At 49.9% G+C, this 15,828-nt stretch overlaps 1 protein-coding gene across 1 annotated transcript; it reads right to left on the reverse strand.

Annotated features, from left to right (window-relative positions):
* Window positions 1–2,413: 2,413 nt before the first annotated feature.
* Window positions 2,414–10,948, reverse strand: OTX1 (orthodenticle homeobox 1). The gene is made up of 4 exons (XM_072635428.1): window positions 10,758–10,948; window positions 8,089–10,366; window positions 6,612–6,763; window positions 2,414–4,894 (listed from the first exon to the last, which is right to left on the reverse strand). The coding sequence occupies exons 2-4, from the start codon at window positions 8,183–8,185 to the stop codon at window positions 4,061–4,063; spliced, it is 1,083 nt and encodes a 360-aa protein (XP_072491529.1). The 5' UTR covers window positions 8,186–10,366; window positions 10,758–10,948; the 3' UTR covers window positions 2,414–4,060.
* Between the last annotated feature and the right edge of the window lie 4,880 nt (window positions 10,949–15,828).

A 15,828-nucleotide genomic window follows, 5' to 3' on the forward strand; every position in this document is an offset into this window, starting at 1 on the left:
CAGGGCAGCTGGCTTTAGGCCGCTCCGCCCCTACCCCGGAGCTAGTTGTACCACCAACATCCCACCCAGCCTAGGCACACAGGCTGAGGTGCTGCTCATCACCAGCCCAGTCCCGAGGAGACACCTAGCAGTGGTTAAGTCAGCTCCTTTCACCCTCCGGGTGTGCGCGGGTGGAATGGGGTGGACTTGGGGCATTCCTGGCTTAAAGCTCTGCTCTGCATCCCCCTCCTTCAGGCCTGTTGACGGGTCCCAGGCTCCTGAGGGATTTCATCACGAGAGTGAGCCCAAGAGGAGAGAGAAGGCGGAGGCGTCGAGAATGTGGAGCGAAGCCACGAAATCCGGGGGTCTGCAGGCGGTGGGAAGCTCCCCTCTGGCCAACCCGCCCCTACAAGAACCACACAATTGGCAGAGGGTGGATGGCAGGGCCCGAAGGGTTGCAGAAGAGACGCTGGAATGGGGGATCGGTCTCCTCCCGCGGGCCCAGGGTATTGGCGGCCGCCAGAGGTTGCATTAGATTTCAGATAACTAGACTTGGACTAACTGCGCCACCGAGCACGGAGCCTGGGAGAGTTTCCCCTTGGGTCCCCCAGGGGCAGGCAGGAGGTCGTGGCACCTTCCCGGACTCCTCTGAGGCAAGTGCCGTGGCACCCTCCGTGTCTGAAGATAACGGGGAAGTGGCTTTCCAACTTGTGCCTCCGTGCGTATCTCTCCATATTTAAGTCCTCGTCCCGGCAACTCCCTGGAGGAGCTCTGACCACCTTCCTGGGGGCGGAGCCCAAGGCTTGGCCTGAGGGTGGGACTGCTCCCCAGCTGCGGGGAGGGGTGCGCGGGGGAGCTGTGGGTGCTTTAGGTGTTGCTGCAGCTGTTACTGCCGCCGTCTCCGCCTCCTCCGCAGCTGCTGCCGCCGCCGATGCTGTTGTGTGGCTTGGCCTCTCGAGAGTTGTCTGGGGGACTCCGGGGTAGGATTCTAAGTTGTCACAGCCTGGCTTTGCTGGTGGGATGGGTTGGATGGGCAGGAAGAGAAAGGACCAGGAGCCAAGAAAGAAGGTGAGCTGGCCATGACCTCTTCCCCTCCCCCCCGTCTCCCTCCTCCACCTTTCTGGGGATCTGCCCATCAGAGTCTAACGATCTGGTTTGTTTAAAGATTAAAAAATTGGTAAGATGTTGTCTCGTCATCAGTAATTAACTTGTGGAGATGGGACTGTGTTCGCAGGACCCGACCCGGATCAGCAAAAGACTGGAGCGAAGATACTGTGATTTGAAGGATTAGGTCCGCGAGAACAAGAAAGCCAGGCTAATTCTCTAGGCCACTAGGCCCTTGGGGGGAGGGGAAACTTTCTTCTAAACCTGGCAACACGCGGCGTTCTTGAGCTTTCTCACAGAAATAAAGAATAGGAAAAGTTGGTCATTTCGCAGCAAACTTCGTTTCCTTTCCGCTCTTCTACCAAGCGCCACGACTTCCCGGCCTCTCACTGAGAATTTTTCTCCCGCCCCCACACCCAAGAGAAACTGACCTGTGGGGGTAACTTTGGTTTCTGTTTTGTATTGTTTGGGGGAGGGGGAGCAATGGCCCCTGTGTCCCTTTGGTCCCACAGAAGGGGAGAGCAGTATCGTTCTTTCTGCTTTCCTACTTTGTGAACTGGGGCGCTAAAGCTTGCTATGCTCCTCTGTCATCTGTAAGTTCAGCGACCAAGTGAAGTGGAAATCGTTGTCATCAATTTCCTGGACTTAGCTGGTGTTCTTATTGTTGTTTTAAAGTGAAACAAAACCTAAACACGCGCATACAATCCACTTTTAAACTTGAACAAAAATAATTTGTTTTAGTCCCAACTCCTTTGCCCTTGTTGGGCTTTGGGAGATTTGGAAGAACCACTCTTTGGAAGGAACGGCCTGTTTCCGCCCCATATTCATAGAAGCCTTTTGGATAAAGAAGTAAAAAAGGTTTTCTGCTGACAAAATTTAAAAAAAAATTTTTTGTTTTCTGTTTATTTTGCGCGCTCTCTCTCTTTCTCTCTCTCTCAAAGGGAAATTCGTTCTTCCACCTCCCAATCCACTTTCCTTCCCTTTCTTTTGAATACAATTAGGTAGAGAAGTCAAAGGCAGGCTACTGGCTACAAGACAAAACAGTCAGCTTTGGGGATTCTGATTACTGGCCCCTGCATTATTTTGAAAACCCGGGAGAGAGACTGGGGGGAGCTCTACCATTGTGTTCCACAGTCCCGTTTCAAGTTGGGAAGTCTGTTGAGGACCAGATAGATGAGAGCTATTTTTTTTAAAGGCTCGTTTCAGGACGAAGGACTCCCCATTTCCTCCCTCCCCCACCCTTTCTGACAAACTGGAAGAGGATTGCTTGCCCTTGAGAAATGGGAGCCCAGAAACGGGGAATCCACAGAAGAGCAACACTGAGAAGTGCTTCATTAGTTTGAATTTTATTATTGGGGAATAATGTAGATAAAAGGGAGGGGAGGGAAACTGCCTTACATTTCAACAGGTAATTTGTGATCTTCACGTCGGACAAATCAAATTTACAATTTTCTTTTCCTGCTGCGGGACAAGCGGCCAAGACCATAGTTGATAACACAGGCGCCGAATGCTCTCGGGTAGATTTTTGTAGAAATGAAGGTGCACTAAAAGTCTACTAGACAAAACAGTTTTCTAAAAGAGAGAGAGATGAATTGAAACTGAGGTTTTGGTTCTGGTTTTTTTTTTCCTTGTCAGGTTTCTTGTTTCTTTTTTCCCTTTTTTTGGTTTGGTTTTTAGCTTTTGGTCTTTAACCCGGGCCGGGAGCCTGGCCTTAGCTGAAGTCTTCCCATCCAACCGGCTGTCCTCCGCCTTTTTTGTCCCCTCCGATCTTTCCACCCAGTCTGAGCTCCCAAAACTTAGATCAGTTTTCCCCTCACCATCTGGACCTCAAGCTCCACCCCATCTCGCTTCCCTGGGACCATTGATTCTCTTTTTAATAAATACACCAAAGGGTAGAAAGGGAGGGGGTAAGATAGTATCGTAATAACTGGACACTTGAAAGCATCACCATTTAGGGAAGAGGAAGGGAGTGTTGTAACAGGGATTTTTTTTTTTGCTTTCCTTTTATATATATATTTATATTCATACTTGTATATATGCAGTATATATCTTAAAGATCTGTTTCCTGGGTGTTAAGACTCAAGATAGGTTCAATTCAATAAACAGCAACTAAAAAGAATAAGTGGTCCCCGGAACGGACCTGAATATTTACACCATTCCCACCGCTCATCTGCGGCGGAATCCCAAACCAGAGATGCTGGCCAGAGGAAGGGAGGGGCGGGGCGAGGCGGGGCTTTACCACTTCCACTAGATACCGCCACTGACTTAGTCCCGAAACGTCCAGGCTCTCAGGCCCTTAGCTCGAATTCACAGCCCTGGCAGAGTAGAGGAGTAAACTAGAGGTAGGGGTTCACCAGCAGTCTGGGACTAGAGTAGGAGAGGGAAGTTGAAGGAAAGTTTGTGTCCGCTATCGCTTTCGTGGGTGATGGCGTTTGGCTGGAGTGGCTGCTAAATCCTCTTCGTACTATAGAAGCACCAGTTAATAATCCCAGTGTCCAGAGACAATAAATAAACTGATTAGATTCAAACAGTGGGTCAGGACCAATAGTCTTGGAAGTCTGGGAGCAGGTAGTTGCATGGCCAGAAAGAATGTGGGAGATTTAGGGGCACAGCAGGCGCAGAAGGGGGCTCAGCAATTCCTGCCCAGCAGGTAACAGGTGAGTGAGGTGGAGACAGGTGTCCCTTCTCGAAAGAGCTGCAAATTTAAACATCCCTGGGAGGCAGGTGGCATACAGATTCAAAAGGGCACGGAGAGAACAACGAGGAGCATGGGGATCTTTTCGGAATGATGAAACAGATCGTTCTGGAGAGGCCAAAGAAAGAGGACGAGTAGCAGCAGGACTTGGAAGGGAGATGGTGGAATTGGCAAATAGTTTCCTGTTTCTTCTCCTCCTGTCCTCTCTCACTCAGTCTCTCTCTCTCTCTCTCTCTCTCTCTCTCTCTCTCTCTCTCTCTCTCTCTCTCTCTCTCTCTCTCCTCACAAGACTTGGAACCTCCAAGAGGCCTGGTCCTTATAGTCCAGACAGTCGGGGGAATTAAAGTTGAGTTTCCAGGCAGAAGAGGCTGCAGTGGCCCCAGGTTCCTTGTAATCGAGGCATTCCGAGGAGTTAAAGGCAAGCCCTGTACTGCCATAACCCTGATGGTGGTGATGGTGGTGGTGATGGTGATGACCAGAAGACTGGCTTAATGGGTGGTGAGGATGGTGGTGGTGGTGATGACCAGACATGGATGAGGGGGTCATGGGACTAAGCTGATGCGGGTGATGGTGTGAGTGCATCGGTGCCAGGTAGGAGCTACAGTCCACACCACCGAAGTAGGAAGAGGAAGGCGCAGGGTAACCCTGGCTATAGCCACCACCTTGACCATAGGACATAGGATAAGAAGCAGCTGCGGCTGAAGCCGCTCCTGCGGCCACAGAGCGCTGCATGCAGGATGTGTTGCTGGGCGCTGGCAAAGGCTCTGGAACAGAGACGGAGGAGGGACCTGAGCCTGGCGAGATAGAGGCAGGGCTCCAGATGGAGGAGGCAGCAGGAGTGCTCAGGGATGACGCTGCAGCTGCTGCGGCCACCGCTGCAGGGTTTCCTCCCAGGGCTGCTGCCGCTACTGCTGCTGCAGGGTTTCCAGATGAATTAGAAGCAGAGCTGGAGGATGAGGCAGAACTAGACACAGCAGGTGGTGTGAACTGACCGCTGCTTTCCGAGCCTGAGCTCTCACGAGCAGGTGAAGACTTTTTCTTAGTGGGGCGGCTTTTGGCCCCACTTCCACTCTGCTGCTGCTGTCGGCATTTAGCTCTCCGGTTTTTGAACCATACCTAAACAGGAACATGGAGAATAGGAATATGTTAGATTCCAGAATTCAGCACAATTTCCTCTTCCTCTTCTCATCTTTCTTCCTCATCTCCTCCAAAATATTTTACCTTTACTTCTTATCCACACTCACCCATCCATCCATTCTCCAGCTTCCTGTCATCGCACCCAGGAACATCCTTACCAATCTCCCTCCCCAGGTAACATCCCCTGCTTCTTTTCTATTACCAAAATCACCCTTCTTCCTCCCCCCCCCCATTCCTCCCCTACCTATTTCCTAATTCTTCTCTACCACCAACTGCTAGATGCTTCTTGTGCCCATTTCACAGAGCTGTGGGAGACCAACCCCAAATTATCAATATTTCCCAAGGAACGGATCATCACTAAAGTCAACTCTGTTTTAAGAGCACCATTATAAGATACTCGAAAGGCTACTAGAGAAAAAGAACCCAGGTCAAGGATGGCATTTAGACTTCCAATCTGTCTTGGAAAGTGTGCAGTGCTTCTCAAAGTTCCTAATAATTTTTAGAACCCCCTTAGATGTACTCAAAAGTCCACCACTTTTAAATAAGAGAACCAGTGAGTAATAGAGGAGTGGGTAAGTGGATAAGCAAATCATGGGATCCAATATGTGTTTTTATAAAATTTGTGAGATTTGATTGGAGTTAGAAGCCACTAAATGAGGAGCCAAAAGGACCAGGATCACCAGTCCAAACGAAGATCAACCCCAGAAAATGTAGAAAGAAAATATGGGTAGGATTTCGTTAGGCATCTTCTAGAAGTTAGGAGTACCATATGTCAGAGGCAAAAAGTCCATTCTTCTGCTGAAAATACAATTCTAATTTCCTTTCTCTTTCTAATACCAGTGAGAAGGAAAACAAAACAAAACAAAGTTCTGGATCTTTTGTTAGTCCCAGATTAGTTTCAAAATCTAGTTATTTCCTGGACTAATCCAGTTTCATAATAGAAATATGGATAAAACAAAAATAAGTGTAGCTTGTGGAGTCCTTTTTTCAGTGGATCATTCTGGTGAGATTAAAAAAGGAAAACAATCCCAAATTGAATCAAAAGCTTAAATGCACCCAGATTTTCCTCTGCAATCTAATATAGTTCTGAGTTTTCCTTGTCCCACATATAACTTCATTTTCCCCCTGTTCCAGTATGGCAGAGATTGAGGTAGGGGCAAAATTTAGGATCCAAAGGAAAAAGGAAAGTTGGAAGGTAATATAGAATATAGAACAGCAGCCTTAGATCCTAAAAAGGATTTTGAATCTTCTCCAGAATCTTCTCCTCTCCTCCATCCTAAAAAGTGCTTTCAACACCAAGTAGGGAGGCAGTACCGAGAGTCTGAGAAAATTCCTTTAATTTTTCTCCCTCCAGGGTTCTGGCTCAGAGTTTAGGGGAGACAACACAAATCCATACCACCTCACATCCCTCACCTCTAATTCCCAATTCTAGGACAAATAGTCCGGTCCTTACACTTATCCTTCCTCCCCCTCCCCCCATCCCATTCACTCATTGCAAAGAAATTAAAAACTGGACTCTAAGCCATGGCCAGGCCAAAAGCAACAGAAGCCGATTTGTATATTGTCCCAAGACAGCCTTGGGCTCTCCACATAGCTCTGAAGTAGATCACAGAGGAATATGGCTCTAGGAGTCAAACCCCAGTCCCTTGCCCTTGTACCCACTCCATCCCAGTATCCGGGGTGAGGAAATTCCAACCTGGACTCTGGACTCGGGTAAGTTGATCTTAAGAGCTACCTCTTCCCTCATGAAAATGTCTGGGTATCGAGTCTTGGCAAAAAGTGCCTCCAACACATCCAGCTGGGACCGTGTGAAGGTGGTTCGTTCTCGGCGCTGCTTCCGAGGGGTAGCTGTGCAAGGGAGACATGTGTGGTTGTTAGTGTTCTCAAACCTGAGTCTTACCTAGACCTCAGCCCTTGACAGTCCAAGCCGATGGGGACAGTAAGAATACTATAGAGAGAGTGATTTCAAGTGAGAGAAGAGATTCTCTGGTTTGTTTTTTTTGGAGCAGGGGGATAATAAAGCAGGAAGAAAAGAAAGAAAATGAAGAAGTTATTATCTATGTGTTGGGGGTGGATGGAGAAAGGGCTCACAGAAAGGAAGCAGCCGTTGCCAGTGTCCCAGTGCTGCCTAAAAGGGGAGACTCAGATTCTCTTCTTTCCAAGGTCTAGGACAAAATGGCCATAGGAGAGAGAAAGTCCAGTGTATGTGAGAACTGGTTCGTGCACCCCATCATGCTGATGTGAGTGGGTGGGGACAGGAGGAGGTGTTACACACTATTCCAAGGCTAAAGTTTCGAAAGGTATTTTATCCTCACTCTTTTACTCTGCCTTAAGTATTAAAAAGGTGAAAAAGGGAAACTAAAATGCTCTCTCCCTTCTGCTTCCCTGTTTGTTTTAAATCATTAGTCTTAGTACACTTAGTCTCCACACACTTGAATCTCCTATAGGGACATAAGCTTCCAGATTTTTGTTTGTTTGTTTTTGGGGTGGAGGACTCAAGAAAAGAAACAGATTGGAGTTAGAGAATTTAGAGTGCTTCTCAGGCAGCTTCTCCCCCAGCCACCGACTTCCCAAACAAAATGAATTAGTGAGAAGAAAGGGGCCCAGGGTCCAGAATAAGTTAAGACTGGAAGAAGTCGTCCCCTTCCCTCAATGAGCCCTGACTTCTTTCTTTACTGGCTATTCATGCTTCTAGATTAACCCTCCAAAATCTAAACCAAAGATCTCCCCCTGCCCCCCATCCTCTAGCCATCCAAGTTGGTGTGAAAATTGTAAATCAATAAAATCAGATCACCTGGAGAAATAATCCATGGACTGTATGTGAAGTCTGGAATACAGTGTGCAACATTTTATATGTATGTTGTCTTGTATCAAGCACTTAACATGACAGTGCATGTTCCCTGTTTCCTGCTTCTATCCCACTGTATGGTCTATACATAGTTTCTCCACTCCAGCTGCTAAAAGAAACCACTGGAAAGTTTCACCTAAATCCCCTGATATTCGAGAGATCCAGAGAGTTTGCATATTATATAAACCCTACTGAGTAACTCTGTGGTTCTTAGGTCACTAAGACCTCTAGTGCTAGAGCAAGTGGGATCTAGAATGGGAGCGGGGGTAGAGACCCAAAGGAAAGTGAATGTTAGCCCAGGTAGATCAGGTTTAGCAGTGCTCACCCGGATATCCCACTGAGGGATGCAGCAGATCCATGGCTGGCCCTGCGAGGCTCAGCCCATTCATGCCGTAGGGGGGTTGTTTGAGGTAAGACATCATGCTAACAGCCGGGTAGTGGGGCCCCGAAGGATTCAGAGGGGCCAGTCACCGGCTGGAGATTCTCACAGCGAAGTCCCAAGTGTCAGGAGAGGCTTCGATAGGTTCGTGGGCCCAGGGCCTCTGGGGACACAAGACAGGAAACCCATAGCTTGTCGAAACTGGGACAACTTCAGGATTCCCCTGCACAGACACTGGGTAAGCCGGCTGGTTGGGCAAGGTCTAGGGAAATTAGTAAAAGGTGGTCTGAGGGCTGTAGTGATGGACAGGTCGGCCAGTACAGCTAGTTTCACTACTTTGAAAACTAGGCCTGGCTGCATCTGGCAATGCTACTTGCTTTACCTAATAAACTTTCTAGATTTTCTTCCTCTGTTTCCAAGCTATGACAAAAGCTCAGGAAAAAAAGGAACTTTTGGATTCTAGGGGTGGGGGAGAACCAAGGTGAATATGGGGAGATCCTGACCTTCAGGGTGTCGATGGGCAACGAACCAAAAATCCCAGCGCAGAAAAGCAGGCTGGGGGAGGTGAGGGAGCTGCTTGCGGAGCTGGGCCTCTGGCTGCAAAAATGAAGATTCGCTCTGGAAAGGTTCGGCCTGAGGCTGTGAGGGAGTGGCTGTTGTTTCTTTCGTTTAAGAATTTGTTTAAAGGGGCAGCGGTGGGGTGGGGGCAGGCAAGAACCCAGGGAGTGGGGGTTGGGGGGTACATCAACCAAGCGGCAGAGTCCACACCCAGACAGACCTTATGGAAAACCTTTGGGCCAAGAGCAAGAGCTCTTCTCCAGGGTCCTGAGGCCGAAGGCGCTACCTTCTCAGATGGATTTCATAAATTCTACCAAGGGTCGGTCCCTAACCTCCTCCCCTCTATCCCTCAGCCCCTAACCACTTCTTAGCCCGAGCCCCAGAAGAAATAGACTTCCTCGACATTCTGACAAACTCCGAATGTAGTTGCCCTCCCTGGGTCCAGTTCCGGACCCTGCTGCTGGCCTAAACTCAAAGAGCAGTAAAAAGCGGTTGGGTGGGGGCCGGAAAGCGTCAGAAGTCCGAGGAATATTTTAGCCCTCGGTTCTGGGGCAACTTTTCTCTCCCAGCGCAGGTCGCTTTTTTAGGCCCGTACTAGTCCTTTTGTAATCGGTTCTTGGCTGCTAAGCATTAGAGAAGGTGGAACTTTGGCTCTTAGGGGGCCAGGGTAGCGGTCTAGGACGCTTCTGGTCCGTGTAGACTAGGTGGGAAGGCCTAAAGCTTTTCCCAGCTCCAGTTAGCTCTCATACCGAAACCTAGCTCCAAACTGGGGCGAAATTCCGGGAGCTAGGCCTCCAGCAGCACAAAATTCGACCACTGGCTGGGGCCGCAACTTCTCCATGTCATTTTCCTTGCTGTCAGGAATTTAAGGGGCTCCAAGACAAGGTGTCTGGAGAAAAGAGCGGGTAGTAGGGATCGGGCATCGAGCCCCAGAGTTCGAAAGGGGCAGAGAGCCCCAGAAGTCGCAGTTGCTCCACCTGGTTCTCGGGGAGTCACTGGGATCGAGTCGCTGGGAGTGGAGGCGGGTTGGGGGTAAGTGGGGAGGGCTGGTTAGGGTATATGGGGGCGGGGAATGACCAATGCAAGGCCCGGCAGAGCACAGCTCTCTTACCCCAGGGTTCCTTCCCCCCGACACCCCCCACCCAGCGCGGTAGGAGGTGGACGAGGAAAGGGCTAGGAGCCCCAGAAGGAGAGGAGTGAGAGGGCTATGGACTGGGTGTGAAGTGGTAACAGGTTTCTACTCAACCGCAGTTCCAAGTTAGAAAGACTTTCTCCAAACTTAGCACTTCGCCTAGGCTACTTCGAAGGAGGCGGGGGTATGTGAGGGGTCGGACCTCCGCAGCGGTGCCCCAGGATCCCCAGCACCTTCTAAGGAGAAGGGAGAAGTGCTTTGGTAGAGTCTCGAGTTCCTCCCATGCCGTGGGGCACACAGCACGGAGGAGTGCCGGGAGCCGGGGGCCTCAGCTGGGGAGGGGGCGGCGGCGGCGGCGGCGGCGACGGCGCCTGCTGCTGTTGCTGCTGCTGCTGCAGGCGCGTTCCCATTTGGCTTCTGCGATCCTATTCTGGCCCCGCAAGTTTCGCTCCTTACCTGCACTCAGCTCCCGGGAAGGATAACCAGATAATTCAGGCGCATGAGAGAGAAGAGCCCGAGCCTCTGGCCGTAAACCTGTAAAAACCGAGGGGACCGAGGAAGTTACTGGCTGGGCAGAAAGGTTTAGCTATCTTCTTCGGATTTTCTCTCTCTCTCCCCCCGCTCCCCGTTTCCTTTTCCCCTTCTTCTTTTTATCTCCCTCCCCGGTTTCCCCTCTCTCCCCGTTTTTCTGGATGGCTCTTGGGGTTTAAACTTTATTTTGTAGAAATATCACACCCTTACAGATCATTGCATTGCCCCAAACTTTATTGAGGGGGGGATAATTGGGAGGGGGGGAGAGTCAAGGGGAAGCTGATTGCTGCTGCAGATGCACCAGAAATGAGTCAGGGAAGTAAGGGGAAGGTGGTGGGGGTTTGGGAAAAGTCTGCAGAGGCACTTTGCAAACTAAATAAATCAAGCGATTTACCTTGTCGAAGTGGCTGTCTTGCTCGGTTGTTTAGGTGATTGGAAATGTAGCCTGATGAAGATTGATCACCTTTCTACTGCCCTCCCCGAGTATGTGAACGCCAGGCAACTGCGTAACGGGGCCGGGCCGCCAATCCTGGGCCCAGCACTGGCTGAGTGACAGCGGGCCGGGCAATGGCAGTTCGAGCCGGGGGTTACCTCTGCGCGCCCCCGCCCCTCCCCCACCCCCTGCCTTCCTCTCCTCCTCCCCCTTCCCTTCCCCCTCACCCCCTCTCTCCCTCCCTTCCCTGCCTCAGCCGGCCCGGCCCTGGCGGCGCACTAACTCCCGAGATCTCTGAAAACGTAGTACTGAGAAGACGAGTGCCGCGCCTCCCAAGCAGCCTGGCTCCCGGAGAGCCTGTGTCCATACTTTGAGGTTCCCCGCACTCCGTCTCCCCACCATGCCAGCTCTCCGCTTTGGGAGTAGCAGAGGGAAGGGGAAGGGGAGCGCGGCTCCCTCACTCTTCCAGGAGCCCCGCTTCCACCGGCCCAGCGGTCCTCTTTGGAGGCTGCAGCGGGGTCCGCGCCCTTTCTGTGCGCAGGGGGCCTTTGGGGTCGAGGATTTCTCATCTCATTCCCTCTCCTCCAGTAGCTCGGGTCCGTCCCTCGCCTTTCCAAGTCAACACTCCCAGGCAGAACCCTTGGGGGACTCTGTGCTTGTGAGGGAACTTTGCAAAACGCCTCACAGTCACACTTAGAGCTCCTGTGCTCCTCCTTCCCGAGCCGCCGCGCCCCCCCCGCCGCCCCCCACCCCCTACTGCCGCCCCCTGGCCCAATCGCTCGAAGACTGGGTGCCCAGCCCTCGGGAGCAGCAAGGAGCAAGCAGCTAGTAGACCCGCTCCCCAGGTCCCTTCCAATCGGGCTTAGGCGCTCCTCGCATTCGTTGCATTTTGCCAACAAGTCCTCGCAGCTTCCCAAGTCATATTTGTTCCATTTCTTATTCCTTCTCTCTGTCTGTGACTGTTTATGTCTTTTCTTTCTGTGCCTCTGTCTCCCCCGCCCCCACTTCTCTCCCTCTGAAAAAGCCTGAAGGACAGAAAAGGGAGCCCCCTGCCTACAATCCCCTACTCTCCCACTCCGCTTAATTTCTAAGGGCCAAACAAACGAGTTGGCAACTTTGCCCGGGGCTCCTTCCCTCCTTTTCAGTTTCTTTCCCATATGCCGCGGAGACTCTTTGAAAAAAAAAAAAATTCCCGGATGATCCGTACTCTCGAAGGTGAAGATCATTTCCGATTCGATCAAACAAACTCCTAAAACAGAGTCCAAAGTGGGTGGACTTTTCAAGTCTCAAATTAGTGTTTTCGCCCTCAACTTCGGGAGACATATTTTTTTTAAAGTCGCACCTTCTCATAAATATTAATGAAGGGTTTAATCCCCTTCGAGGAATTACTAACCCTCCCTTCCAATTTTCCTTCAGAATAACCAGAGAAAAAAAGTTTTAGGAGAAAGTCCAATAACGGGAAAAGGAAAACCTCAATCCATCGCCACGATCATCGTCCTCATCACCGCGGTTAACAATTACTCCATCCTAGAAATACGAAAATTCAAAGGACTCTGTACATGATCACGATGGTGGTGATGATGATCCTGAATGGAAAGGGGTTAGAAGGGCCAGTAGTAGCATATCAAAGTAAGTACTTTTTTTTTCTTCAGGAGACACTTTCCTTTGGAGTTCTTATAAAATACGGTAACAGAATATCATGGAGGGCACACTGTTTCCTTAACTGCTTTTCAAAGGATCCGGGAGATCTTCTTAGGACGTTTAATAAGGCTTTGGTCGGTTCTTTTGTTGATCCCTCAAAATCAACTCCTTCTAATTGAAGTTGGAGCTGAAAGCGAGCTAATGTTCAAAGAAAGTGACCGCCAGGCCAACAAAATTACATTTTTTGGGGGACGATGAGGGGACATCTAATCAAAGGAGCAGGGGCGGAGAGGGTGGGATAGGGGGGCGAGGAGAAAAGGAGGTTTTACAAGATCCTTCTCTAGTTCACAAAAGTCAGCGACACGGGCACTTCTCTACGGAACAAAGAAGCCGCAATCCATTCACACTCACAAAAAAAGAGGGAGAGAGAGAAGAAGAAGAAGAAGTGAGAGTAGAAGGGGAGGGAGGAGACTAAGAGACCGAAAAAAGGAGACAAAGAGAGGAAAGAAGAGAGAAGAAGGAAGAGAGGAGAGAAAAGAAAGAACAGAGGAGGATGGAGGGAGAGAGTGAAAACAAAAAAATAAAGAGAAAAGGAAAACCAAACTCTTATAGCCACAATGGAACACAACACACCTTGTGGTAATCCCCGACCTACCCAGGATGTTTCGGTTACTGTCTAAATTTAGCCACTTCAGTCTTTGTAAGAAATTTGATGACAAAGAACTGTTGACTAGCATTAAAGATAGAATCCAAACAAAGCTTCCAATCTACTAGTGAAATAAGCCAGCTCAGAGGCAGCTGAGCTCTCCCATGATGGGAAATGTGCCTGTGTATAGGTGTGTGTGTGTGTATTGTATCTGTAAACACTTAAGCTTTGACATTACACGAACATCACCTCCATATATGTGTGCATGTGTGTATTACCTATTCCAAAACGAATCTATTTCCACCTCCCATTCTCTGCCCTCCCACCCCCCAGTTCTTTCCAGATCTAAATTCTATATTTTCCTTCTTCTCCTTCTCAAGGACCAGCTTTTCCAATAATTAACCTCAAAGATTTCATCATGTGAGCTTAGGACAGGGTGGTGAGCAGCAGAAATGGGTGCTGCGCTGCTCCAAAGTCTATTGGAATGTCTTCCCCTCCCCCGGCCCAGCTGCAAGAGCTCGGAGCTTGGGGCTCCTTCTTCTGTTTTCAGCTCCAGATGATGTGATCAGCCCTCTGAACGTCTGGAGGTATCAAGTAGCACTGACTTTTTTTTTTTTTTTTTTTTGGTAATAAGAGTATTTGTGTAATCCTAAATTGCAGGAAAATTTTGTAATGTTCAAGCTATAAAACCCAGGGATTAAGGAAAGAAAGGGAAAATGAGGGAGAAGGAGAGAGGGAAGGAGAAACAGAGAGAAAAGAGAAGAGAAGAGAAGAGAAGAGAAGAGAAGAGAAGAGAAGAGAAGAGAAGAGAAGAGAAGAGAAAAGAGAAGAGAAGTTTGGTGCACACAATGCAGAGGATTTGATGCGGCCCATAGGTGGGATAAGAGTTGAAAGTGTGTGTGGGAAAGCTATTTGAGTAGTTCCCGGAGGGCAGAGCACAGAGGGGGAGCAGAGTTCCAAGGAGGCGGAGATCCTTAAGCCCACGGGTCCCCCGACCCAAGTGCAGGGGCCCTGGAAATAGAGGAAGCTCGGGGAAGATGAAATCGTAGAGGACAGAAAGGGCACACCACTCCACAGTGGTGGAGTGACAGAATGGGGGTAGTGGGGTGCGGAGACGGGCTAACTTCTGGCGGGACACTATGCCCAGGTAAGTTCGGCCGCCACACTACCAGCATCTTTGGGGAGGGGGGGAGGGCGGGCGGTGTAGGAGTGAGAAGAGCAAAGATGTTTTTGCTCTTTGAGTCCACTCGAGAGGTAGAAATTTCCACACTACCAGGCATCACAGACACTATCTCTTTCCCATCACTTTCGCGACCCCCGGAGCCCAAGCCCAGAGCCAAAGATCTCCCCTCCCCCATCAAATAACTAACCGCTGTAGGTTGCAGGGGAGGGGGCGGAGGGGTGAATCAGACGGGGGCCTGAGTCCACCCGGGGAGGGGGTGGGGATATTGTGAAATCAGGCGCTATATTTTCTTTCCTCCTCCTTAGTCCCTCCGCCTGCCCCTGTCCTTTATTTCCCCCTCCCACCCCCACCCCACCCCGGTGGCGCGGATCCCAAGGGACCTTCTGGGACAGATCAGAGGAGGAGCTTTCCCTGGAGGCCTTTTCCCGGTTTCCACCCGTCCAATGCCCCGTTGTCCAAGGAGCTGGGGAAAACTGACGGTATCAAGAAAAGGCTGAAGGGTTAGTAGTTTCGCTGGCCCGACGGCATCTGGCTATCTTGGACTAGCGTTTTTCCGCTCTCAAAACCTGCATTTAGCACTGAAGCACGTTCCAGTGTCAGAGCTCCAGTCTGCGAGGCTGAAAAGGAGCTTTTTTTGTCCCACTCTCTCTTCCCAACTTAGGTTCTCCCCATTCCTACTCTCTAACTCTCCCTCCCCCCTAACAACTCTGCTCAGGCCCTGGCAGGACTTTATAGCTCAAAGTCGCAGCCGCCTGCACAGGGGGAGGAATGAGGGGTGGGGGGTGTTGAGAGTGAGGGTTAAAGTGATAAAGAACAAACCAAGCGGCTTCCTTCTGGAGAGTCTAGGGACGCACTTCGCCCACCATGGCCCAAATCCCATTCGGAAATCTAGGCTGACGAGCTTTTATTCCCTTTTATCAGAGGAAGCACCCGGAAAGGTTTTCCAACGTCCCAGGGCCCAGGGACAGGGCGATGTTTTTACTCAGGCTTTGACCATCTCAACTGAATTGTTCGCAAGTTTGTTTTTTTTTTAATTTTTAAAAATATGTTGTGCAGTTTCTTCTCTTGACCTGGGTAGGGAAAAAAGTAATTTCCATCAGCATCCAGTAGACCTTAGCTATTCTTCGACTTTGCTGGGCTCTGCAGCGGGGTTCAGCTTGGTTAAGGAGCTTCTGGGCTCGGAATGGTCTTCTCACAACAGAGAATGTAAATATCTGTTGTTGCTTCATTCCAAAAATCTTTGAGAAACTTTTCCTTATATGCCTTGACAGGAGCCAATTCAGCTTATTGTAGTCTCTCCCTACTCCTCACCCTCCTGTAGATGGACGGGTGAGGCACAGCTACAGAGTTTTTTAAACAAATTTATATTTTCTTGTGAAGCATTTGACAACCAGGCCAAAAGATAAACTCAAGCGTACTATTATTTTCAAGTCTAAAAACTTGTTGAACAAGCTTCCTTTGTCTGCGACACCTCTGTAGAGGGATGGTTAGGTGACAAAGCACTCTGAACAGAGAATCACCAATTCTGTAATTTCTTGCAAAAGGTTTTCTTTCCTCAATTT

Source organism: Notamacropus eugenii, chromosome 1, assembly GCF_028372415.1.
Source record: "Notamacropus eugenii isolate mMacEug1 chromosome 1, mMacEug1.pri_v2, whole genome shotgun sequence".
In the NCBI taxonomy this organism is placed as follows: Eukaryota; Metazoa; Chordata; class Mammalia; order Diprotodontia; family Macropodidae; genus Notamacropus; species Notamacropus eugenii.